Below are 27,696 nucleotides of genomic sequence, written 5' to 3' on the forward strand. Positions count from 1 at the left end.
TTCTTAAAATGGATTAGAAATATGCTCATGTATGTCAACCACTACTACTTGACTTTAATTTCCATCATGTTTGTTTCAGTAATCTTCAATAAAATGCAATTTGCTCCATTGTTGCTGGGTTTTGTTGGTTTTTTTATTTGGCTGGTTGGGTTTTCTTTTGTTTTGGTGCGTTGTTGTTGCTGTTTTTATTTTTATTAAAGTAAGGAAAAGCAAAGCACAGTTCTTTATGGTAAAATAAGTGACTTTCCAAGAGATTGACAGTCACATGTCTTCCCCCTGAGAAGACAATGTTAGCCCTTGATACACTGCAGAACAAAGAACCAAAAAAGAAACTCCACATTTTAAATAGCCTACTGTCACTCTAAACAAAGGTGCAAACAATTATTTTATAGCAAAGATTACATGTGTGTTAAGTTGTCACTGAAATCCCTTCTACTTCAGATAGTGGGTGTTACGAATTATCATTGCACTTTTCAAGACTGGAATGAAAAGTTCAATGCCATGTTTACACCTAAGATATACATGTAATATACATGGAATGGGTAATGGAATAGTGTTAAAAACCCCCCATTAGCTCCCATGCTCCAGTTTCTTTCACAATTGATTTCACATATTCAAAGTTTTGGATGCTTCCATTCTTAATGTCCACATGGATCTTGTAATCTTTACTTATTTTCAAGTCAGCGATGAATTTAGTCACAGTTTTTTAATGACCAATGAGGGAAAAAAGCATTTCTGTTCAAAGACTATTATTAGATGCCTCCTATATGACCAACTATTTTGGGGGGGATTATATAACTAACTAGATGGTTTCCATTTTGAGTACAGGGAAAGGTACTAAGAAACTGTATTTGTGCTACTTACTAGGAGTAAATGAGCAAGTAAGAAAATAGAACCAATATAATATACAAGGCAAAAATAGAATGGTGTGAAGCTATGTCCTGTGCACTACTCACCAAACAGCAATCAAAAAAGAATTCAAAGGTTGAAAACTTACTAAGCAACTGAAAGAAACAGAGTTCTTCTAAAGAACAACACAACAGCATTTTGATGAAAGTCTTAACACATTTCACATATCAAGAACTTCATATTGAGGGCGGATTTGTTCTATTTGTGGGAAGACAAGAAAAATCAGCATCACTCTTTGGAAATGGAGGACAGCCCACGTACCATGTATCTAAATGTACTAGCTCAGCTGAGGCAGTTAAAAAGAAACAAAAAGACAGCAAGAGGCTAAAGTAGAGGTACAACTACTTGAAAGTCTTAATTGCATTCTAGTGGGAGCAAAATTAGCATCTTAGTAAAATACCTTGCAGCACATGATGGAGCTTCCTTGTTCTAATCAACACACCTGCAGCTGAGTTTCCATAGCCTGCTTCAATCTCCAAATTATGATTGAAACCAGACCTAATCTGAGAAAGAAATATCCCTAGATTTAGATTCTGTATCCTATGTATGAGTGGAATTATTTTATACTGTAAAAGAGAAAATTTTCTGAACACCTAAGGAAAAAAGGGAGAGTTGAAGACTCTTGGTAGACTGACATTAAGGGTTATGAAGGCACTTTATTTCTCAGAGATAATTGCCCTTCTGAGAAAAGAAATTGCTGTTACTTGAAATACGGTTTTTAGGAAAAGCAAAAAAAGGATAGGCACAGATAGCAGTATTAAATGCTTTACCACAAAAAAAAAATCTTTTTTTTTTTTGTAAATTACTAAAATCAATTTATAAAGCAGGATACTCCATTAGTAATATAGACAGAAAGTATACAGTCAAACACTAGGAACTTCATCTGTTCTGTTCTATGTTTATGTATCTTTATAGTGTTCAACTTGAGGTTTAATTAGTAGAAACAAGTAAAGGATATTTCTATTGAAAGACAATGTGACTGGCAGAAAAGGAGTCAGATTGTAGTATTCCTTCTAAATCTGCTCCCAATAACCTCAGCTTCATCACTTCTGAGCAGGAGGTAAGATTTTTGATGATAGCAGTGGGAGTCCTAAAAGAGATGTCAAAACCAGATTGTAGCAGCAAAGAAAAGCTGGAGTAAAGGCTGTGCCTTAGGCCTCTCTCTAGCATTCCAAAGCACTGGCTGTTTCTTCAGTTCTTTCATTTCATCTGCATGCAGTGTAGTTTTCTGGCACTGCCAATTCACAGAATGCCTTAGTCATATATGGGAAGAGCCACACATAGGGTCTGCGGCTCCTCATATCTCCCACTGTCAGACATTTGCATTCCAAGAATCTTTATTAGCTGTGTGGAGAGCCTTTCTAAGGAATCAGGAGTTGCTTATTTTGTCTCTGACATTCCTTATCTAATGAAGCTATTGCACGGGTAAGCACAGATAGCTGCCAAAAGTGCAGCTACAGGGTTGCCAGCCAGCACTATGCAAATTTCAGTAAAAAAAGCAGACATTTCACTTTGAATTGCAGTAAGATGGATAAATGGCTCCAAACTATGTACCTTGGTACTAGTCCTACAATTCTTGAGGCAGAAAAGGGCAACCTATGAACAATGAACAAAAGGGCAACCTAGAACCATGGTTTTGCCTTCAGCTTGTTTCTCAAAACTCCTGTGGACTGGAAAGCAAACTTAATAGAACACCGTGTAAACTGGCTCTAAACAGAACTTGAACTTAAGTGAGGACTTCTGTTTCTAGACTGCTATGCTTTTTTTTGTCCCATGTTTGTTCTTGCAGCTGTATAAACCCTATTACAACACTGAGTCAGGTTTCAGGTTGTAAAAATCCCTGATGCAAATGTTAAGATTAGTAAGATTAATTTTTTTTAAGAAAAAAAATTAAAAAAGAAACATACTTAGGTCTACTGAGATTACTGCAACTGCTAGTTTCATTGATGGTGGAGAGTAAGGAGATCTGGCAAGGTTCTGTACAAAACAGAGTCAATAATAGATGTATCAGGTAATGTGTTGGAAAAGTTAATTCACTCAAGTTCATAGGAGATTCATAGCATATCCCATAAAAATTGCCTGAATAAGGGCCTTTCACAAAGAACAGAACTGATTTTGGTTTTCACAAAGATTAGGATAAATTCTCACTTGAAAATGGGGAACCAGTAGTCTAGATTGCATAACTTGTTCTAAGAGCAATGTGCTCACATTCTCTGTGATATTAAAAGAATTTACAGTTAGCAATAGGTGTCCATCAATTGTACTATAAATGAGGGATGGATTCTATTTGTCTAAATTTTTTTCGTTGGCCACTTGAAAAGCACAACTTTATCACATAAGAGGAGATAAAGAAAAGCTGTTCACATATTATGCAAACTGTTTTTATAAAGCACTGCAATGCTCACGTGAAAGGCACTGCATAACTGCAAAGTAAGCTATTTTTATAATGCTAATGTATGCCTGAATTGCAAGTACATAATATTAATAACATGAAACAATGAATCACTTTGATTTGAAGCAGCATATTAGCATTAGACTAAAGGAAACATAACAGATATGTCTTCATAACAGATTTGTGGCAGAAAAATTTTAGTCTCCTAAAATCTACCCTGAATCTAATCCTAAATATCCTAGCCTCTGTTTTGACCTGCAGGTAGCTGAAAAAAAAAAAGAACCCCAGTATTTTAGGAGTCATTCTATTTGTTAATTACCTCCAATCCCCAGGCATTTTAACTTCTTTCCCTTTCCCACAGGAAGTCAGATCTAGTCAAGTTCATACTACTCCCAGTCCTGAGCTGTGTACTCATTTATGCTGAGTAGTATCGCACCAGCTGGTAGCACACTACTTGAAGGCAGTGAGGTTCTTGGAGACAGGGCAGTAATACACACTTTGAACATGCAGTACAGATGTTCAGCCCTTCTGAAACTTTCCCTTTGTAAATACAGGTGAAATTATCTAGTTGAATTATTCCTCTTGATTTATTTAATAAAACAGCACCTTTTCTCTATCCAGATTAGCTACTTATTTAAGAAGTATGCTAATATCCTGATTTATAGAAAGACATCATATGGCTATTGTTTCAGTTTTCAATACTTACACAAATCCCTCAGTGTTTCAGCTGTTTGCAGCTTTTTCCTATTCCCACTGATCAGTTCCCCTTTTGTGAGTCACCTCAGATATGGCAACTTACAGAGGCACAGAAATAGAAATTAACATTTCATAAATTAATACATGTGAAAATTTTTCTTAATGACAAAAGCTAAGAAACACTTAAATCTCTAAGGGAAAGATATCTTAGTAAATATTTCTTCTGTACAAAGCTAATCTTCCAAATTTTGTTCATTCTGCCATCTTAAAGGAAATTCTATCTCTTCACTACATAACTACATCATTTTTAAATATCCCAAAGTGTAAAAATCCCAAATAATCTTTTAATTGTCACTTTTCTTCTAAAGCATGTGGAATGTGAAAACTCATGACAACATAAAAGGTCTACTTGATGTTCTTCTCCCACCACACACCTCCAAATGTGAGCAAAATTGTACAAGGTATAAAAACCTCCATAGCTACCTCCTTAACTTTCTTGCTTTCTTTATATATATTTTGCTCAGGGAAGGAGAAATATGGATACTATGAGAAGGACTTGAACTTGGATGATCCTCGTGGGTCCCTTCCAAATCAGGATATCCTATAATTCCATTACTTACTTGTTTATTTTTCTATGTTACATGGAATAGGAGGACAAGGGAATTTCCTTTAGTCCTTTTTTCACCATTGCATGGGCTGGAAAGACAAGTCCATTTACTAGTAAATGAACCACGATTCCAGCCCACTTAAGAGAGCCCTATCAAACTATAACACTTGTTAGAAAAAACACACTTTCCAGATGGGCTCCAGAATCAATAAAATAAGCTCATTATTCACTGCTGTTTAATGATTTTTCTTCTATGATTGTTCTATTATAAGCTTTTAGGCCATAGCCTTTCCTATCTCCCTCAAAACCCTGCCAGCTCGAATAGCCCAAACTGAAGTTTAACATTTTCAGCTATGAATGTTTGCAGAGAAGTCCTATTTGTTCAATTTCATTATCCATGTCTTTAAAGATAGCTTTCACGTTGGCAAGAATGTATTTACACAGCATATTTCAGACATGACAGTTTTTTATTAGAAAGAATTTTTAAAGCATCAAGTTTCAAAGTTATACTTGTATTTACTTAATTTATATTTATAAATCAATGTATTTTGTTTTAAAAAGATATGTCCTGTTTAAGTAACATTAATAAACTGCTATAGTTGCCCTTAAGAAGGTTTAAAGAACACAAGATGTGGTATTGCCTTTAGGCAAATGAGCAAGCATGTCAAAGTGTATGAAGCATGATATTTTAAATAGGATTTGGAATGGCACTTCATACCTGTTGAACACTGATAAGTAACGATGCCAGAATTACTTACTTCAAACACCTCTCTGTGAAAAGCCTCACTACTCTTTTCATCTCTTTCAGTACTAGTAAAATAGCCTAAATCATGTCAGTTCAATCCTGCCTCTGTTCTACTTAGCCGCTACATTTAGTTTTAATTTTCACAGATCACTTTCAATTAGTCCACGACAAGCAGATTGCCAATGTATTTCCTCACTGCCAGACTTCCTGACTGGTGATGCTTTGCACAATGCTGGAAAAGCCCTGAGACAGCATATAAGATTTATACAAATAAATTCTGAAACATGAAGTAAAAGCAACCTCTTGAAATTCTGCTTCCGGCACTGTTTCAGGCCCACTTTTCTGGAAAATCTGTATTTTAAAACTACTACAATTAAATTGTGTTTTTAAACTAAAAATGTTCGACATAGACAAAGCTTCTGTAGTGAAAGAGCTTTCTGAGACATGTGGTGCCACATTATTTTAAAGTTCATCCAAGTCTCATCCAATTCCTATGTAAATACATGGCAAAAGTCCTTTTTGTTTTTTCTACTATTTAGATAGCAGAATAATTTTTATTACTTTACTTTTAAGCTTTTCATGTTAACCATCAAGTATTTTGATAACATTTTCATCCAATCTTTGAGTCTTTTTATAAATACCAGTCCATACTTTATTTATTTTGGGAGCATTACCAAGGAATTTTAGATCTGCATTCTTTCACTGAGAGGCAGAAAAAGAAGAATAAAAAGAATAAAGAAGTGAACAGAGTTGTTTTTAAAATCTCACTAATGCAATCAGAAAAACTAAACCAGAGACACTGGCCTTCACAAACAGAGAAAAATAAAGTACTTGAGCTGGAATTCTCCTCCTAATTCCAGTTTAAGAGAGTAATTCTAGTTCCAATAACTATCCCTTTGATTTTGCAACTGCCTCTTGCAGCACTTGTCTTTATGCCCCTAACAAGCTTTATCCTTCCAATTTCAGGATGAAAAAAACCATGCACAAAAACCAAAACAAAAGCATGGAACTTTCAAACCCCAAAATTTACAAGAGCTATTTCCACATTCATGAAAAATGACAGCTCCAAAGAAAGAGAGCCTGGTGATCCACAGAGCCTGTATAACAAAGACGAGGAAATGCTTACATCATGTAGTCAAAACTATTCTAGAGAGACAATAAATAAATGAAACATAAGAATAACCCCAGTGTCCAGAATCTACAGATCCTCCCTGGGGCTTTTACAAAACCCAGCAAGTAAAGAGTTTCTGTCCCCATAGGCCACCTTCCCAACCACATCCACACATTCTTTTTCGTCTTTGAATACTCATTTTGTAATGGATCAGTGGATTGCTCTGCCTGTTTTCTAGCAATTTGTTTATTTAATAAGACCCATATAAATTATCCTGTTATCACAGTCTGAACTTTGTAAAGATCACTTCTCATAGGAAAGAGTCATGCATTCCTTCCAGGTACCTGTTTTAAATATTGTACTCTATGGCGTTAGACAGGCAAGCAAGGGAAAAAACCTCACCCTCTCAAACAAAGCATTTGGTTATCATTATTGTGGATTAACTCCAGGAGGAAATTAAATCAAAATAGCCACTCCCCTTTCCCCTGCCCCTTCTGGCGAGGGAAGGACAAAAGCAGAGCCTATCGGTTGAGAGAACAAGTTAGCGAAAGATGGTTTTCTTAACATTTAAAGAGAATCCTAAATTTTCAAAATCTTTTATAGCAGTCCTGAAAGAGGAGTGGAAAGGGAGTGGAAGGCTGGAGAAATTCCTCCTCCTCTGTTCCTCCTATAGGCTGGGTATGACTATTGATGAATACCCAGAGGTATCGGACAAGACCAGGCCAATTGGACACCACTGAATGTGCACATCCCTAACGACTCTCATTGCCCTTGACACTACCATGTCAGAAACCAATACCATGTGGTACATCAACAAAGCCACCCTAACACCTCTCCCTGCTTGGAAAAACACCTTGGCCAGCAGTGCATATGGGCACATCCACCAACAGACCAGGCAATGACTGTAACAGTCACTCCCATAGAGGAACAACAAGGCAATGACTGTAACCAGTCACTCCCATAGAGTAACAACCAGGCAATGACTGTAACAGTCACTCCTACACAGTAACAACCAGGCAATGACTGTAACCAGTCACTCCCATAGAGTAACAACCAGGCAATGACTGCAACAGTCACTCCCATAGAGTAACAACCAGGCAATGACTGTAACCAGTCACTCCTACACAGTAACAACCAGGCAATGACTGCAACAGTCACTCCTACACAGTAACAACCTGGCTACACCCACACGGCACTAAGCTCTGCTCCTCTCTGCAACCACGCAATCATATACAACTCGAGTCTCACAAACGCTGTTCTTAACGAGCCCCATGGCAAATCTTCTTTCCAAGTGGTTCTAAGGTAAAAGAACTATTACCTACAAGTTAAGAAAACTGATGTACTGCTAGCATTGATCAGATAGGCCACACTGTTTTTTAAAGCAGGAGGGTGCATTAACTACACAGGCCTTAACTTCACTGTGTGTTTTCCCCAGATGCAGAAAATCCTGAGAGTGTGGCCTCTTATTGCCATGAAATGAATGGAGAATGGAAAAGGAAATATCAGAGAGATGCATGCTACCTACCTAATACCTGCAGGCCACAAATCCCTATGGGCAGCTCCTGCCATAGCATTACCATTTGTGCTGGATTATTAACCCTCAATTCCCCAGCAAAGTCCACTAGTCCAGAGCACTGTTCTAAGAATTAAGAATTATTCACAAGTCACTGAGGTGACTTTCAACACTACATTCCAGATCTGCTCTGAAAGAAAATTCAAACTCCAGGGATGCCTGGAGATGGCCAGGCCTTACCTGAAAATCAGCAAAAGAAAATAAACAAAAGACACAAGAATAGCGTGGTATGGTCCAATAATGAAAGAGTATAAAAGGAAATAAACGAGAAGGAAAGAAGGGCTAAAAGAATAATGAGGTCAACTGCATATCGCTATTATATTGACTTGTAAATGAAGAAAAAAGCCCAACAAAAGTAAAGAAGACATTTTTGATAAAGAGAAATAAAAAATACTACTGTGACAGAAAAATATTGAGGATGCAGAAATATAATTTTCATATTGATATGAAAGGGAATGATATTGAAGACATTTTATCTTCATTGAGTGTAAATAAAATTCTAAATGACAACATATTACTTTTGAGCAGATTTTTTTAAAAGAGTGTACTGTAAAGTGGCCAACAACATTTTTCTGTTTAATCTCAGCAATATGAATGTTGTTAACACTTTCAGATGGCTGTCAATGCTCCCTCTATACACAGAAAAACATTCAGATCTGCAAACAAAACATTTTTAACCCAAGGAACTCCTTGGGTACCAGAATATTCTTCCATTATTAACAAGCACCCTCTGTTTGCAAAGGGCTAATAAGAAGACAGATTAGCAGGATTCAGCTCTGAAAAGATTAATAGAGGACTATGGGAGATTTGTGTAAAAAAGTATGTTTATTGGGAAAACATTTTAATAGAGAAAACTATGGGAAGAATATGAGAAAAATATTTATATTTGAGAGCAATTTGACAACTAACTTCATGTATTATCACCCTTAGAAAATAAATGCAAGATATCCTGGAGATACTTATTATTTACAAAAGGTTGCATAATAAGAAAGCCACTATTTCTTGTTGCACTGTCCTAGATATTAATAAAGGATTATAACAACACTGAAATAATGAAGCAGAAACAATTGCCTAAATTGTGGAAGTATTTTAGATAAATTTTAAGAGCAAAATACAACATTTTGGGGCTCTGGTAAATCATCTCAAAGCTCAATACAGGACTTGAGTTTTTAATTGTATGAGAATAATACATATAGTTGTTACTGATTTTCAAGTCACAAGAGCCCTCTCCTCCCACACAAAATATATCCTAATCTTTTTTATGTGTTATGAATTATTTCTGCAATCACTGTAGCTAACATACTGCTTGTAATCTACTAAACTCTGTTTTTAAGACACATTAGGCATTTCATGGTTCAGAAGCAAATTTTGGTCTGGATCAAGCAAACAAGAATGGAATTATCAAATATTTTAAACAAATTCATCATAAAATATCTTCATTAAAATTTCTCACTCATGAAACAGGTTTTGATTTTAACTAAGGATACCTAGAATGGTCAAGTATGTCCCATTACCACACATACATAAATAACTATTCACATTAGATAAAAATAAGTGGGATTAAAGCTTTGCCATTATAGCATTAGAAGAACATCTCTATCCCCCACCAAGGCACTGGTGTTTCACTACGACTACAAAATCTACTCATAAGAGATTTCAAGGAATAAAACTAAATTCTATCTCTAAACCGCAGATTTTCCTACCTCAAATCAAGCCCAGCAAAGAAGCAGAAACTACATCTGGGACACCTCTGGGACACCTCTTACCAAGACTTAAAACTACTAAATTTCCAAGACAAAACTACCAACTGCTGTGTAGGTAGTTTAATCACTGCTGTCCTGTACACTTGGGTTTTTACATATCTGTGTAGATTTGAGTTAAGCATGACTTAATCTGATGTTCAATTTTCTTTGCATCTGTGCCTGATGGATGAACCTTGGTGGTGCCGCAGTTTATTGTGCTTTTTTAGGCTTCAAAGCCTTTAAAGACTGTAAAACTGGGTAAGATTTGGAACCTATAGAAGTCAACATAATTTGGTTTTATTATAAATTTAAATTGTATTTTGCATTTGTTTCTGTTTTTTCTAAGAACAGTTCTAGATTGCATGCAAGTAATGGTTCTAGGTGGGGATTTTGTGTATTGTTGCAGTCAAATCTAGGCAAACAGAACTTATGAGAAGAGAAGGATTATAATGAGAGCAAATTATTTCCTTAAAGCAAAGAAACCTCGTTCTTGTCATGTGGAAAGTGCCTTATTTTTTGCTTTGATTTTGATATTTTTTTGCATCAATTTGCTGTGGAAAAAGGAACGTATTTTGTACAAAAATTTCAATACCTCTTATGCTATAGAAGCTGGTTGAATATCTGTAAATATTTTAATCACGGCTTACAGCTCAAGGTAGACCTCAGAAAATACTTTAATCATGGCTTACAGCTCCAGGCTTTGAAGCAATTAAATATTCAGGTGGTGAGGAGAATGCTGAAGAGGTCTAAGTCACACCCAGCTGGGATTTGCTTTAGCTAGCTCAAGGCTAATATGAGTATTTTAAACACAGCATTGCTGATGCACTTTGAAGGACAGTTACTGACTGATACGTTGGTTTTGAGAGTAACAGACATTTTGTTTCAACTTATATTTCACATGTTTTAGACCTTCTTTAGAAGGCAGATATCCTAGAACTTCTCAAATCACTATGTACCTTCCTAGGTCTTAGGCTGGAATCTGGAATCTTACAGAAATATAATAATTCTTCTGACCAGTGACAAAATATTAAGAAATCTGATTTTCTGCTAGTAGAACTAGCAAGTTAGACATTGAACTTTGAAAAAAAAAAACCATTAATGATACTTGAAATGTAACTGATTATTTTCTTTTGGATTTCAACACTAAGATTCTAGTTGTAAGTTCTTCTGTCAAAATATACTTTTTTTTCTATTTGTAGTACAAAGCTACTTTGGTCAAGTTTTGTCACTCAAACCATAACACTTACTGGATTAGTTTCAGCTGTGTATGGCTATGAACATCTAAGGAACTTTAAATTTAAGAGGTTTTCCTAATCAAATAACCTTCAAATATACACCTTGTCATTACACTACATTTGATGTTTTCTTCAATTATACTAAGGTTCTGCAACATTGTTATGTTTATCCTCATAAGAAAAGTAGCTGGATAGAGAAGGACTCTAGCTTAACTTTGCATAGGCTGAGGACTTAGACAGTTTGGATACAAGAAAGCTATGAAAAGGGAAGAGAACCAGTTAAGAAGATTACTTGGGTCCAGGATAAAACGAGGCATAGAAAAGCAGTAACATGCTAAAAGACCAGAAAAGCCTATGTAGATTCCTTTGAAGGCCTTTTGCTTTGGCATCAATTGGATATTTCATAGTTGCCAGTGATGGATGCTGCTTAAATATCAGCTGTATTCATTATTACACTGGACAACTTTTTGAGTGCCTGGTGAAATAAGAATTTAGTGAGTTTCTTGTTACCATTAAACTATTGTTACTTCCTTATGACTTTAGGAAATGTGGCTTCCAGTTTTCTTCCCAGCTGAGGCAAAAATAAAACTGAACAAAAAAAACCCCCACAAAAATCCCAACTTCTTTCTGCTTTAATCACACTTATCACACAAAGTTCCAAAACCAGCCTTTACAGTGGCTATGTTATTGAAACTGGATTTTCTGGGGAAAACCAGAAGAGCTGAAGCCTGGTTTCTACCGATTTTGTTGCTATATGCAAATGTACAGACTGTGGCTCCTGGCTCTTGACCTTGTCTGCATCTCCTGTGGATCAGATTTGGCATGTGCCAAACGGGTCACTCTGACACCTCTCACACCAGGTAACTGTTCAGCTTGTTCCATTCTTTTGGCAATGCAATACAATGCTTTCCTAATATCCATTTCTGCTTTCTTCCTATTCAGAACCCTTCACAATGAGCTTAATATCTTTTACACATTTATTTTTCTGGCTAGTTTCTTCAGAAAACTGTAAATATTTTGAATTCATATGATTATGGTCTGAAGATTGTTTTCCACATATATTACAAACCCAGAAACTCAGTCTAATGAAACAATAGTCTAAGTAAAGTGCTTTAGAAAACTGGATTATTTTCATTACCAAAATGCAAGAGAATGGTCAACTATTATTGTATCACTGATGTTTTGTTTTATTTTTAAACCATATAAAACTCCCATTTGCAGAAAATACTTCTGAAAGTAGCACAGACATTCTTCACTTGCTCTGCAATATGTGGGTGGTTTTAAATAGGCTTGTCTTTTTCCACTGCAGCAAATTAACTATTTACTGGCTATATATATGATACACCATAAAACTCCTTTCCATAGCCAAGAAGAAGGACAGTGATGTGCCTAGATGAAACTATGAAACTGTTTATCAGTTCCCAGTAATGCTTTTATAGATGAAAATCCGCAACATATTTTTCTGCATGCTTTCTCATCTGGAAAGGACCCCCTCCTTTCCCCAAGATTCAGACTTTGGAGTCTCCCCCAAACACCGCTCAAGTGTTTACTGTCTCTTAACCCCTGAGCGAGCCTTGGTTTTTGCTCTCTTGGCTCCACGGCAGCGCTCACTTGAGGGCTCTGTGCCGCCCGCGCTGTGTGTGAGTGACCTCTTCAGCCAAGTCGCTGTCACTACAGAAAGGACACGCAAAAGAAGTGCTTCGACTTCCGAAATGAGTAGTTTTTGAGGCGCAGCTGCCGTATTTTTCCTCTCTTGAGGATCCATAATGAAATAGAGATGAAGGGGGAAATTTGTTTTCAATGGAAACTTTGAAAAATTTTTATTAGTAACTTCTTTCAATTGCCAGATGGAGAATTATTAATAATTATTTAATAAAACCAATTCGGGAATGGACCATGAAAGTGTATTAATTTGACTGTCAGGGAGCTTTGCAAGAGCCCAAAAATTAGCATGAATCATATTTGCCACAGTGCAGTAATGGCTGTATCTACAGACTTCTCACATAGCACAATTAATTGTGTCAAAAGGGAAACAAGACAGAAGTTACAAATTAATTTATACTGATGTGATTACTTAAAAGTATACTTCATTTTACAATAACCAACTATTGTGTCAGCAATGTTTCTCATTACTCATTTCCTCATTCATTAAAAGCCTTCTTATTTTATGATTCTGCCTGAGTTAAAATTCAGAAAAACAGTTTACATGGCTCTTGGAGACATTCTAATTAATCAGCAGTAAAAACTGTATCATCTTCTTGAGATATACTCTTTAGGAGCAAGCTGTCTCTTCTTTTACCCAGATTGATGAAGTAACAATCACATATAATGTTGCTAGAGCCAATTCTATTTCTAATTTTGCCATGTGGCTCTTAAATCAAGAAGAATTTAATTTCCTAAGCAAACAGACATTCTAGTGTTTTTATTTCACACATTTTAGTGAAATAAAGATGCTAGAATATGTGATTCTTTGTGTTTTGTAAAATTACATGATTGACTGCTCTTATGTGACTGCCTCTAAGCAAGTCAGTGTCATACCTGTCCTTAGGTATCTTCCACAATCAGGTGATGCTATCTGGTGACTTAGCACCTACCTGACATCAGGGACTGGGTTGCCAGCAACTCTGCACTCCAGCAATACTTTGTTTCCTTCGGCAACTTCCTGGCTCCGGAGCTTCTGAGTGAATAGAGGTGGTGAAAGTTCATGCTCTTCCATGTTGATGAAGGGACGGCACAGGACCATTTTGCTCTCCATGATGCTCCCCCTTCCAGAATAGTGTTCTCCATTCAGATGAAGTCCAGGTAATTTTTCCTCAGGCTCAGTCTCTTGATGTGGTTTGTCAAACTCCTGGCTCACCAAGGTACTTAAAGCTGGTTGTTTCTTGTTAGGTGACAGATATCCACTGTCTGGAGAAGAAGAGTCCCCATCGGGACTACGGCCCCTTGTCTTTGCTGCCTGTCTAAATATAGATGATAACTCCTCTATGAATGTGGCAGCTTTGTCACACAGCTTGTTCCTGAAAGGAGCTTCTCCCTGCAATGTCGATTCAGAGTTCGGGCTTGTCTTAGGCATACATGCACCACCTTTCTCTGAAAATTTCAGGCTTCTGACAAAGCTGGGACTAGCAGGTAGAAAAGGTGAGGTGCTTGCTTGTCTCCTAGAAACTGTGACAAAACTATCCTCTGTCTGAGGTGCAGTGGATTGCTCTTTCTGATTCCTTGGGAGAGCATGACTTGCAGCAGAGGAAGTCCAACTGCTTGCTTGAGGTGTCTCTACAGTGTCTTGCTCATGCAGGTCAGTGTCCCTGAAAGAAGGGGTTTCTGAAGGGCTAGAGAGAGGGGTGTTTAGATAATGAGTAAAGTCTGGTGCTGTGTTCTCATCTTCCTCCACGGAATTGGCAATGGCTTCTCGAGCTATGTCAAGGCTCTTACTTATCTCCTCCTGGGTAAGGAAGGCAGAAAGTTCATTTGAAAATTCACCATTCTGTGGGTCTGGCAGGGAATCACAGAAAAAGTCATGGTAAGATGAAGCTTCTGACATATTTTCAGGATATCCCTTACTGCTGTCTCTTTCTGGAGAGTAAGTCTCCTTCAGCATTAAAGAAAGAGGCAATGCCCGGCCACAGCCTCTGTCTTGCATCCTGGAAGACACAAGAACAATTCCTTAATGAAAAAAGTTACATCCTAGTTCCCATAAGCTAGACACAAAGCTGTAAGATAAGCAGAACATAATGGTGTATGACATACCATAAACCTTGTTTTCTATTAGAATGAGCCAGGACTGCAAATTGTCTAGATGGAAATGAAAGCATTTAGGAGTAATTTTTCTTATGAATCTTCCCTCAGAAGTATGAAGATATCCTTTGCCTGTATATTGCCTAGCACAACATTGATTCCACTGGATCAATATGGTGTTATTTCACATCTGATTGGTTATTTTGCATCAATTCTATTATGCTTCATTTTTTTTCTGGTTTTAGCCTTATGAAGATTTTGGGAATATATTTACTTTTCTCTTTCCCATAACATTGCCTTCCAGACTTTAAACCATCAAATTCTGAGAGAAGTGTTCAACCTGAAACCATTATGAGGATACACACATATTTGGATTAGAAATTCCAAATTATCCTTTCTGTTTAATGTTGATAATGTGTTTAATATTATTTTACTTATTGTGCTAACATTTTTAACTTGTTACCAATTTAGTAGCACTTTCCTCTACACTGAAAAATTCCCGTATGCTAGAAGTAAAGCACTGAAGAAATAGATTTCACAACCTATATATCATCCTGCTCAATGGAAGTGTATAATGTATATTTTTTACCAGTTTCACAAAGCAGAGAAGCATTTATACCCCTCCAGTTTCCCAACATGACTTCAGAATTAGGATGAGCATTCTGTTTAAAGTCAGCAAGAAACAAGACATCAGGGAAACCACACTTTCCCCAAGGGAAGGACAGGCCTGAAAATTTCCTTGCTGAAAAGTATTTGTCTACCTGGTCACTAGATTGTGGCTGATGAGATCTGAAACATAATTATTGTTTCTGCAGAGCATTTAATTTAATTGCACATCAGAGGTTTTAGTTTCCCTGAAAAATTCTCTAATTCCAATGATAATTTGTACAACAAAAAATTTTACATAAGATTTAAAAAGAGAAAACTTCCTTTAATTCTCTACTGATAGTGGAGAAATGGCTTGACAATCATGCGATGCACTCGGATGTATTTTACATCAGCTTGTGCAGGCTCCAATTACCTGTAGTCACTAAACCAGGGCTTAGCCAGCGTGTAGTCATTAAATGACTGATAGATGATTGGAATTCTTGGCTTAGCATATGTATCTCTTGATATGCCTGTTTGTCTTGCCAGCAGATACAACTCAATGCATAAAAGAGAAGTCTAAGAAACCCAAAGCATTTAGGGTTTGAGAAATGCTTTTATAGAATTCAGTGATAAGTTTATTATTTGCTGGGATTACGTTTTCCTTTCCTGTTATCTGTGCTTACAGGGCAACAAATTTAGCAACCATGCCAATCTCTTGTCAACAAAATCTAAAAAAGTATATACAGTATAACTGACTACCACATAGCAGCTTTAAAGAAAGAATCTGAGAAGCCCAGCAAACAGTTGGTCTAGAGGCTCAGCTGTTCAGGCATAAACTGGAGGAATGCCAGGGAAACAAGAGTTAAAACTGCAGAGTTTCTTCCTGCTTAATCTTAGATTTTAAAAAAAATTTGTATTCAAATGAACAAAGGTGCTATTCAGACAACATGTAAACATCTGTGCTTCAAATTATATCTTTATTTAAATCTGACACACATGGGTTCCTAGCTTGTTCACATCTCAAAGTGACACATTACATACTCATATAAACTTCCCTGACTTCCAACACCTAGCTGCTCTAATGTTTCAATGGGCTGTTTCACGGGTAGGAGGACAATTTTACTTATTGTTATCCACCCAACAGGATGATCAAAATTAGTGTATTATGGATTCACTTATTTCTTCCCAATACTCAGCTTTGTCATTAGAAAAATATAAATTAGAAAAATATAGTAATTTTCAAAGCCTGGCGTCTAAATTAAGTGAATAGTCTATACCGGGATATTTAGATAAAGTTGATGGATTTACATGTGCTGATTTATTGGCAATTGCTAATGCTGATAAGCCGTCTTGCTGAGAAGGTTCCTGAAAATGGATTCACATGTCTAGCTTTAGGGAGCTGAATGGAAGCTTCCAGGAGAAAGCCTTTTTTCAGCCATACTGTAATACACAAACTCACTATTCTTTTAGAGCAACTTGTAATCACAGTGAACAGGAGGTGAAGTATCACTAACCCTATCAAGTAGCTTATAAGATCATAATTAGAAATTTTGAATGCTATTTCTAGCTTCTCCAAGTTAGACTACAATGTATTTATAACAGTTTTCATCATCATACTCATTAGGTAACCTGCAAAGCCATATACTGTATCATTTAAAGACACAAGCATAAATTACAATGTTGCATGCAGATCAACATTATTACATGCAGACTACTTATGGGGTCCTATTTGTAAATATTTAAAAATTATGCCCAAGTAAAACTACATTTTTTACATGAAGTTTAAACACTTATTCAAAACCCAATACAGATGCTCTAAAGAATCATATGGTAAATATAAAAATTGAAATGTATTGGATTACAATAATTTCAGGAAAAAATAGAGTAACTAATCAAATTAAGGTTTTGTAAGGATATATAGTAAAATATGGAAAAACATAGAAAAATAAAGGACTTGTTTAAAAAAAAATAAACATTTTGAATTTGCAGAACCTCCCAAATAAGAAAATATGATTTAACATGACCCAATTATTTCTTAACAGGACCCATATCTTCAAAAGAATCGTATGAAGGATGAAATGTATCTAGTACGATTTTTTAAAACAAAAAAGGCACATGCTTTTTCTCTGAATTTTGAAATCCTGCAAAATTACTCCACAAACACAACAATTACGACCAGCAGAAAATATAAAACAGATCTTACAATGAGCAGATCAATATGAAGAGTTCAAGTATAATTAATAGTAGGTAAAGCTGTTTTTCTCCTTCGCTATCTGAATAGGCTTAAAGTTGCTCCAGCTCTTCACTGAAGCTTGCTTGGTCCTTAGTCGAGGAGACTGTGGCCTGTTACATCCGTCCCCTGTGCCTATGCAATCCGTACCCCCCTCAGCTATATTTGGTAACTGAACTCATGTTTCAGCAGACTGCCACTATCTGGAATTCCAGCAGAAGCCACGTTAGGCCTGGAAGTGGCACAAAGTTCTCTGTGCTTGCTACTCAGAAATTCAGAGAACTCAGCCATTCCCTTTTCTATACCATTTTATGGTAATAGGTTTTTAATTTTTTTCAACAGCATTATTTTCATGATAATAAATAAAATAACTGCATTTTTCTGCTAAGAATAGTTTAAAATCAATAGCTTCCTTGTGCACCTTAAAACCTTGTAGAAAAGAAAAAATTAGAATAATTTAGTTTGGAAAAAACTCTTAACATTTTTGGATTTATGAGTAGAAACACAGAAACTTTTTGTAATAATTGATAAATAATCTGTAACCATATAATACACTGTATAAAGAAATTAACCTACTGAATTTTCACATCTCAAGTGAAATAATAAAAGAAAAGAAGTATCTCCTTCAGAAAAGGCACAAAAAACCCCTGGAAAACATGTGTGCTTTAAAAATACCCCACAACTCTGACACATATATTAACACTGAAACAATCAAAATACATTTTTGATTTCTATAGAGTTGTAGAGCATAATGTGTTACAGAGTCAATTCTCCCTTACTGTCTCTGTTAAGGAAGCCCTTTCACCTCATTAAAACTCCTCTGAGAATTTAGTCCTAGGAAAAAGGAAAAAAAACCTGTCCAAAAGCACTTTTTCAAGCACATAATTTCTGTTAAAACTCAGTGAAAGGAAGAAGTAAACATGAAGACTGTTGGTTTAATCTAGAGACTTTATCACAGTTTCCAGAAATAAAAGCACTGTGTGGGCAATGTGGTTTCTGCCAGATTGCAACCTATTGGGAGTCACATGCTGCAGAGAGGATAGAAGAAATTACAGCTCCAAAGAGACGCTACAGACCTCCGTCCCTTCTGCCAGCATCCATTACATCTGCTCGCGGATATGGAATCATTTTGTACCCTGGCATTTGCTCTTAGCTCAAGGTCTTCTAGATACTGCCTTGCAGTTTTTACTCAAATTTGTTCCTTGGCAACAATGGAAGTGCAGTAGATGAACTCTTGTGACAGAAGAGCTCAAGAGACTCAGAGCTCCCTACAGGATCCAGACCATCTTTGCATACTAGCAAGTGCCAATAGCACACACCCCATTTCAGTGCTTGATAGAGCATCTTGGCATCTTCATACAGGCAATTTCTGTCCCCTAATCACAGCTTGAACAAGCTCACTGCTGGACTGGGAATGCTTCACAATGTATACAAACCCCATTTTTGCAGCTTGAGATCCTTACCATGTTGTAGTGAAACTAGTTAAAAGGATTTTTTTCCAGGTAATTTTACAGTGATTTCAGCGTGCCAAATAAGAACAGAACCATGATTCTAAAAATTTCAAGCTGAAAACTGTGCACAAAGAAGGAGCTGGTTATCCAAGAGTTAACCACTGTATGCCTAATTTTTAAGCAGTCACCCCACAAAGTAAAATCAATGTCCTTTTTCAGGCACCCAGCATCTCCACTAAACACCCAAAACTTTGCCACCTTGGAATGGGAGTCAAAAATAGCCTGCATATAAACAGCAACAAGCTGCCTTGGGCTATCTTCAGCATTTTCTGCAGGGAGTGGGTGGATGAAATCCTGGTTCTTGCAATTATGTGTTTAAATTTTCACTTCTGGGAAGAAAATATATCTGCCTGTAGATATCTGCAGAGATATTTTAAAAGAAATTTAGCTTTCTGAAAAAAAATACAGTATTACTTTGTGTAAATAAAGTATGCCAAATATTTTTTGTACAGCATGATAGAAACATTTGCTCAGAAAGTGAAAGATTAGTGGTCAATTAATTCCCCTTCAACAGTTTATGAAATAGTCTTCATAACCTGAAAATACGGCAAGGTTTTATAAAGCTCTATTAAGCCATGAACAAAGTTTCCCAACATTCTTCTTCTATGATTTAGGCAATGCTTATATTTTTTTGATGTGTACTGAATATTTTGGAATCAAGATCTTCCATTTTTATTGCAAAAACAATGTGTTTTCTCCTTTATAAACACAGTAAAGGCAGTAAATCACTATAAACAAATGGCAAACAGACTAAAACTTTGGAACAGCTACACATTTTGTAAGATAAACACACTTTAATATGCAATGACATAACAATTTAGCATTTGCATATAATATTTTAAAATTAATAATAGCATCAAGCAAGATCAGAGATATACAGTAATATGCTCCATTCCTATTGCAGTATTGTGGAAAATTCAGCTGATGAACAGAACTCCACGGAGATAACAGTTTTCCCTACCAATATATTTGATGGAATGCAGCTGCAGTTTCCCTGAAACCTTAATAATAGTTTCTAACACTAGTCAGCTCAAGTCCTTCCAAATCCCATCCCAAAACCCATAAAACTATTCTGGTTGTACAAGCTTATCATTTGATCTGATGAAGATGTTACATAATGCTAAAGATTTTCATCGTTAATTGTATGAAACCAAAATACAAAATACAATAATATACAATACCCAAATGATTCATGTACTTACCTGAGAAAGCAGAGCACCTCTGTTATGGTCCTTGTTAATTTGTTTCTTGCTCTAAATAGCAACAAGATAAAATACAAGTAGATAAGCAATCTCCTTTCCAAGACCTGAAGTCAAACACCAGTATGCAAACTTCAAATAGAAATCTCTCAGAACTGCTTCTACTTTAAGCAGCAGGGAGAGATACAACCTCCTTTACCAGTTGCCACAGAAACCTCCAGTTATTTTGAGTTACTAACAGACATTTTTTTCCACCTCTGAAAGAGCAAAAAAATAATCTGGTTGCCTGTGCTTAAACAGACTAGGTCAGTGTCTTGCTGTAGTTCAATGCCATACATAGCTTTGTTCTTTAGTTTCCCTCAGTATGCAAAAAACATTTAATTATGCTTGTAAATACATAGTAAATGGATTTTTTTTTGCATAGCTAGAGCTAATCTATGTTTCATGGAGTGCGTTGGAAGTATCTACCTGTCATATATGTATGGAAGTGTCAAATGCAGCAAGCAATGTCAATGATATTCAAATAAAATTTTTCCAAGTTTCTCTGAGAATCTTGGGAGTGCAGTGGGAAAGCTTATATGCCTTCAGCTTTTCCTAGTAGTTGTATGGTAATCAGTCTGGAAGAAATACAGCAATTTTTCAAATTAAACTAATAACAGAACAGTAATAATAACTCCCAGCCTTCTTTTACAGAATATTTCATCAACAACGAGATTGAGGGGCTGCCAAGTAACAACACATCAATAAACTTTGAAAACAATACAACTTGCTAGAATTGCCACAGCTGCGAATAGGAAAGGAAACCATAAAACAGAAAGGAAGGCTAAGTAACTCACAAAGAACTAACACCATTCTGTAAACTGGGAAAGAGATGAATACTTCTCAGTCCAGGATCTATGGTCTATCTAAGGTCTACCTCATCAAGAGAAACTTGTCATTCTGCTTCCCTTATGTCAAGACTACTAGAACACTTGAAATATCATTCTGTCTCAAGATGATCAAGATGATCATTCTGTCTCTTTATTAGCCAAATGGGTAATAGTGGAACACATGCACAAACAGGTGCATGAGCTATTTGACCGGTGAGTGTACCCAGCATCCCTTAAAATGTCAAAGGAATTTTGTCAGGACTTTGCATCCCTGTGCGCTGTGATTAATTCACTTTTGCAGCTGCGGCTGTGAAGCACATTTTGCCCTCACGGATTTATCACAAAGGTGAAGACACGTAGGGCGGGCGGTGCCCTGATGTCCTGGTTTAGGGCAAATTTGTTAAAGAATCTGCAAAGAAGGGCCCCTCCAGAAAGCGAAACCCACACGGCCTCTCCCCCCAAACCGGTTCGGGAAAAAATTCCTTGGAGAGAGGTGGAAAGAACCTGTTTATTTGACTGGCCCAGCACTCCCCAGCACACAAAATGAACAATACCCGATGACACCAATTTGAGAAAGATGGCAAAATCAGAAAGTCTCTTTCAGGGGTGGTTGCTCTGTTCTCAGTCCCTCCGGCGCTGGGCCAGCTGCTGCAGCCGAACCTTCGGTGTTCCCGGGCCCCAGACCAGAGCAGGTTCGAGATGGTCACAAAAATAGGAGAGGAGAAACAGTCCGGGAAGGTATGTGGACTGTTTAGCTGGAACTAGCTAATAAGCAGAGGCGAAAGCAGAGCAGAAGCAAGAACAGAAAAAGAGAGCAAGCAAAAGCAGCAAGCTGAAAGCAAGAAGTGAAAAACAGCCCTATGAACTGCTTGTCTCTGTGTCTCTGATAAAAGAAACCCAAACAAAACTTCCACTCTTCAGATCCGGTCTTAAAGGCACAGAAGAGAGGAATGGGGATACAAACATCATAATGTCACCCCAGGACACCTGAGAAAGGCAGCGCAGTCTGAGCCTGCCGCTTGCCAGGCCCTGTGTCCATCAGCCTCCTTCAGGGCCGTGTCACCATGACACCCTGGTTCCTGAGCCTGCCTCGCTGCCTGGCCAGACTCTTCACTCGCAGCCCCGCACACGCTCTGCTGCGTGAGGCGCTGAGGGGAAAACGCGGACGGGCTCCGGGTTTGGACCAGCCACTGGGCGCCGGTGAATGGCGACGGTGCTGGCGGTGAAGAGGTGCCGGCCAGAGCCGACGAGAGCGGCTGCTCAGGCAGGGCAGGCAGGGTGAGGCTCTGCGGTGTGGGACAGGGAGAGTGGAGCCTGCCGCTCTGTACGGCTGTGGTGGCAGTGGGTGCCCATGGGCCGAGCTCGGCCTGCGGGATGTGTTGCTGTGCAAAGCGCCATGGAGGTGCGGCCACACCGCACCGGCGGAGCTCACCGCTGTGCCATGGCCTGGAGAAGGCCTTCCCACTGCCCGGTTCTATTAAAATATTTAAAGTGTGTTATCTAGTGGTGTCAAAGAAAAGAAATGAGGTGTCAGCAAACTCTGAATTGGCAGTCTTCAGTGGTTCAAGTAGAAAGGCCGTTCCACATTTTAGCATTTGGGTATGTGTACAAATAAGAATTTAAGCAAGCATGTGTTACAGCTGATTTTAGTACAAAAAGTTAAATCAATATCATGTTGAATTAAGAAGCAAGAGGGAAATGAGTGAAAGTTAAAGAAGGCAACACCAATGCAATCTCATAAGGATAGAGAAAGCAAGGATGGAATTTGTCAGTGTAGCACATGGCAATATAATTGAGATTGTATAGTAGAGCAAGTAAAAATTTCAAATTATATGATAAGTTTAAGAAATCTAAGCTATATCAGCTCAGTGTAGTATTACATAATTGTAGTATTACATAATTTTCTCAATAAAAGAAAGAAAATAAATTAGAGTTAAAACACTCTAGTGGAAAATCTGTGTCACAAAAGTAATGCTTTAACTTAAACAAGCTATTTGAAAGAAGAAAAGCAACCCATTAATGTTAGATAGTTAATTTTTGTCCTGACTCTGCAAAGCAGAGTTAACAGTAATCTCTTTCTTAAAATTTTGTTTTAAGAAGTCCATATACAAGACCTTAGTTCTAATTCTTCCCAGTTTTGTTTAACTTAAATGATTTAAGTATTTCTCTTCTCTGAGTTGATTTTGTCCTGTATGCTGTACATGTTAGTCATGTTCATGATGGCTTTACCAATTCTTTTGTTTTTAAATTAATTGCATGTGTTATAACTACCTGTGCTGTATCTGAAAAGTTATTTACTCACCCCTCTATGCGGAGTATGGAACTGCTTAATTCTAAGTGCTGCAGTGCTATTCACATTAGATATTACCTGTACCTCTGTGAAGATTATATTTCAAACAGAGCTGATTTTTTTGTTTGTATAAGAACTACTTGCACTTATGCATATCATAAAATTCCCATAGCTGGGCAGTGAGAAAAATGCTTTATAGGATCACATGTCATCCTTTAATGTTGTATGTGCTAAGATTTAGACTTTCCTCTTCGTGAGGAAAATGATCTCTATTAGATCAATTTTAGCTGCAAGCCTACAGTGCATATTTTACATGCTTATATTCACAGCCAGTCATGTATTTGGATTCCTTCTTAGCATGTGAAATGTGTTTGATCTGAGCAGGCACAGACAGAGCTGAAGTTCAATACCAGATAAAAGCTTCTTTCTTTACAAGGGGATTAACTTTGAAAATGGAATGTGCTCCTTTCAACAAAATGTGAGATGCTGATCTGTAGGAAAATAAATATTTTCTTCTTTCTCCTTTTTTCACCTTTACCTTTGTAGCAGCTATTGCATGCTGTCTTTTGATTATGCCAAACGTATTGCTGCAGGAAGACTCCACCTGCCACCAAAAAACATGTCTGATGCCAGATAGGGGTAGACAGCTGTGTATGGCTGCCAGAGTCACAGCACTAACAAAGACAAATGTGCAGGAATGTGACATCCATACGTCTGGAAAGAGGAATGAATGCTGAAGGAGGAACATGGAACAGCTGATTACTTCCACTGTTAGCTTCAGTAGAATTAAATTAAAAAAAAAAAGTTAAAACACAGCTGGCTATTTAGAATGAACTGCTGAGAGATTTGTCAGTCAGTAGCTCCTATTAGGGAGACACTTAGCTTGGGGATATTTTTGGAAAGAGTTTCCCTGGAGTTGGAGAGACTTCAGGCCTTTTGCTTTTTTCTGATTGGTCAACAGACAGGTGCTGACAAAGGTGGTGGCAGAAATATTGCAGACATGGTGAATAACACACAGACAAGCAACAGCAACTTACTTCTTGTTTTATGATAGGCTATACCATGTAAAAATATAACAGAATTTTTCCTTTCTCTCTTTCTGTTGTGAAATGAAAAGAGATCAGACAAATAACTGATTCATGTTGGTTGAAAATACAATTGCCTGCATTTAGAGTTTGGGAGGGGCGTGTTCTACCATAGCAAATGTTTAACCCCTTAAAACTAAATCCAGGTGGGTTTTCTTGTGTTTAAAGAGTCTGTGTCCTTCAAACAGAAATGTATTATTTCATTATATATTTAAAATTTCCTTTTAGATAGAAATCATGTAGCAAACAAACTGGTTTTAAAAATAGGTGCTTTTAGGAATGACACAAAGTAGGCCTCCAAGCTTGTGAGAGAAGAAGGAGCCTTTCAGTGGCAATGACAACTTGTGTGACAACACTGAGAATGCTTGTATGTCTTCATTTTGGATTCAATTTCTGGAGTTTGGACCTCAAAATTGAATCCACTGCTTCTGTCAAAAGCAAAAATTAGAATTTGGACAGAGTACTGATCTTGTACTGCTAAGTCCATCTCTCACTAGGCATTTCGGCTTCAGGGACAGTGACTAAACATTGATGGGGTACAATCCTGGTACTTTGGCATTGATGGACTGGAAAAATTGACAGTCAGATTTTTTTTAAGTTAAACAAGCTGTCAAACACCATCTCTGTTTAGACAGCATCCACCTTTATCTTTTTCTTAAAGAGTGCTATTTCTGGTGAAAAAAATAAATTGCAGAGGCAAATTGAGTACATTTAGAAGGCAGTGATGAAAAATAATTTTAAAATATATTTCAGACAAAACATGATAATTTCTACTCACCATCAAACATGAAAAGTGCATGATAAGATGTGCACACATCTCATCTTTATTTAAAGACATGTTTTTACATGCTTTAAATTCTCCAGCATCAAGTGTGGACCTTGTATTGGTTTTTTTTGTATCAAAATAGGAAAAATTCATTTTAAATTAGTGCATTTCATAGTTGATGAATGAGATATCATTTGAGTTTCAGTGCTTCTTCACACAGCAATTTTCTAGTCCTTACATGAGCCTGGTGGTATTAGTCTAGAAAAGGGAGTAAGACTAATGGATCAGTGAACTAATGAATTCTCTTTAAAAAGTGAAATGTCACTGGTAATCATGCAAAATATTCACCGAGTCAGAGAAAGAATGCAGATCTGGGAGGAAGCAGCCTAGACAGCCAAGACAACCACACTTTAATGATGATGCAAGTACACATTTGAGAGTTAAAAGCATGAGTGAGACAACTGAGAGAGCCACTGAAACAATGATTCATCTAAAAGGATTACTGGAAGCACCACTTTCAGACTCTTTGGAATACAATTTCTGGCTTTGTCATCAAAACCTGACTAAATCCAAAGAACCTGGCAGATGAAAGAGGAGATTTTTGTAATACTACCCCAAAAGACTCTAAAATTCGAAGATGCTATATGAGCAACATAGTACATATATTATTTTCTTTGAAATTTGGGCAATGGTAAAACCTGGCTGTAACCCAGAGAATTTAGGCAATAAATCTGTTACTGAAAAACTTTTGCAAAAGCATTAACTGTACGGTTGCACATGTGGTACAGATAGAAATACAGGCATATCTGGTGGGCAAGATTAGGATCCAACAGAACCAACCAATCTAGGTTTTTCTTTATATACCAAGAGAGAAGGAAGGGTGATCTAACCAAAACAAACCAAACAACAAGCTGTTTAAATCCCTTTGTTTCCACTCTCAGATCCAAACAGTCTGGAGAGTTAAAGTTTGTGTTGATATAAGCAGGTTTAGAAGAGGTGTTAGATATATTTTATATGGAACTGGAATAATAATTACTGTATAATACACGGATTAAATATGTAATAATTATATTTATAATATAATTGAAAAATTATATTTCAGCTACAACATGTAAATACACTGTACTCAGGAATTAGCAAACACAAAAATTGTATTATTTTGACATAGTTGTACTTACTGTAGGAGAACATCTTGCACAGTTTTGTGATCAGTTGATATATAGCATCTATATAAACAAACCAATACAACATTCTTATCTCTGTTTTTCATAGCATTTTCCTGCAGTATGCATTTTAAATCCTAAATTGAAACCAGTCTTGTGAGTGACTCTCAGGAATCATCAACCTCTAAAGCTTTGCCTTGGGAAATGCTGTCTGTGAGTTTTTAAACATAAGGGTCGATTACCTCAAGATCCCATAGAAGTAAGCACCTCTCCTTTGAAAACATTTAGCTATGTTTGACCAAGAACCCTTTCCTTACCTTGTTCTACAAATTGAATGGATGGTGCAACATTCCAACAAGCAGTGAAGGGGTTCCAGCCCCAAGGGTTTTCTGCATAGCCAGGTTTGATACTCCTCATTTCTCTGTGCACTTGTACTGGTGAGAGTGAGAGTGAGTTTGCAGTTTTGGGAATTGCACAGAAGAGATGTCAGAGACTATGCTTAGGGTTGTTGCTGTCCCTTGACTTCAAACCCTTATGAAGTAAATTAGTAAATATAATGTGACAAAACTTTTAACAATAGTTAGCTGCCATCTTTCAAAGTTCATTGACTTAATGCATAAAGTTATTTCAAATAATAATAAATAAAATAATAATAAAATAATAAAGCTCATAAGATTTTTTTTCTTACAAATATACACAAAATGTAATATGTGGAGATAAATCACCCCTTCTAAAAATCGTACATGAACTGAAAGATGACAGTGATGGCATCTACAGTTTGTTTTCAAAAAGGAAATGATAAGGACAATTTCACAGTTTAAGGTTGCAAGAAAAATTAGTATATTTTGAAAATCAAGGTGAAAATCAAAGTGCAAAGAATTTTCTAATACATTTTCTTGGAGAGGAAATAGAGCAGTTATTAAGTGAGTTTCACTCAAAATGTCCCATCAGAAATCCAGGAAGGAAGCTGATTCTCTTTTGTCTGTATCAAACTTTCATACGGTTTGAGGAAAGTCCTTTTATCTAAACTCTTTTTTTTTTTTTGTTAATATTTAATATAGAGCTTTTATTCTAAGTATTTCACTATTATTAGAGTAGACATCATTGTTTTGATACTTTGCTATTAGTTTGCTAACTTTGAAAATGTTTTTAACTAAATACTTTAAATTTTGGTCAGTTTTAAGAGTAGAAGCTAACACCTTTCTAGTACACACGTCAGTCCTTGCACAAGTCTTTCAAGTTCCTGAATG

At 36.8% G+C, this 27,696-nt stretch overlaps 1 protein-coding gene across 3 annotated transcripts in view; it reads right to left on the reverse strand.

The window, feature by feature from the left end:
* The window catches only part of PALLD (palladin, cytoskeletal associated protein), a 185,085-nt gene extending 164,627 nt beyond the window's left edge, over window positions 1-20,458 (reverse strand). For 2 of the 3 annotated variants that reach the window (XM_064710701.1, XM_064710700.1), the window contains exons 1-2: window positions 20,277-20,458; window positions 13,605-14,651 (exon numbers count right to left, since the gene is read on the reverse strand). In XM_064710701.1, the coding sequence (XP_064566771.1) occupies window positions 13,605-14,650 (1,046 nt within the window). In that variant the 5' untranslated portion in view covers window position 14,651; window positions 20,277-20,458. Of the gene's footprint in view, window positions 1-13,604; window positions 14,652-17,536; window positions 17,636-20,276 lie in introns of those variants that run through there. The other variant, XM_064710699.1, reaches the window with a different exon arrangement.
* Between the last annotated feature and the right edge of the window lie 7,238 nt (window positions 20,459-27,696).

This window comes from Zonotrichia leucophrys, chromosome 4 (genome assembly GCF_028769735.1).
Source record: "Zonotrichia leucophrys gambelii isolate GWCS_2022_RI chromosome 4, RI_Zleu_2.0, whole genome shotgun sequence".
In the NCBI taxonomy this organism is placed as follows: Eukaryota; Metazoa; Chordata; class Aves; order Passeriformes; family Passerellidae; genus Zonotrichia; species Zonotrichia leucophrys.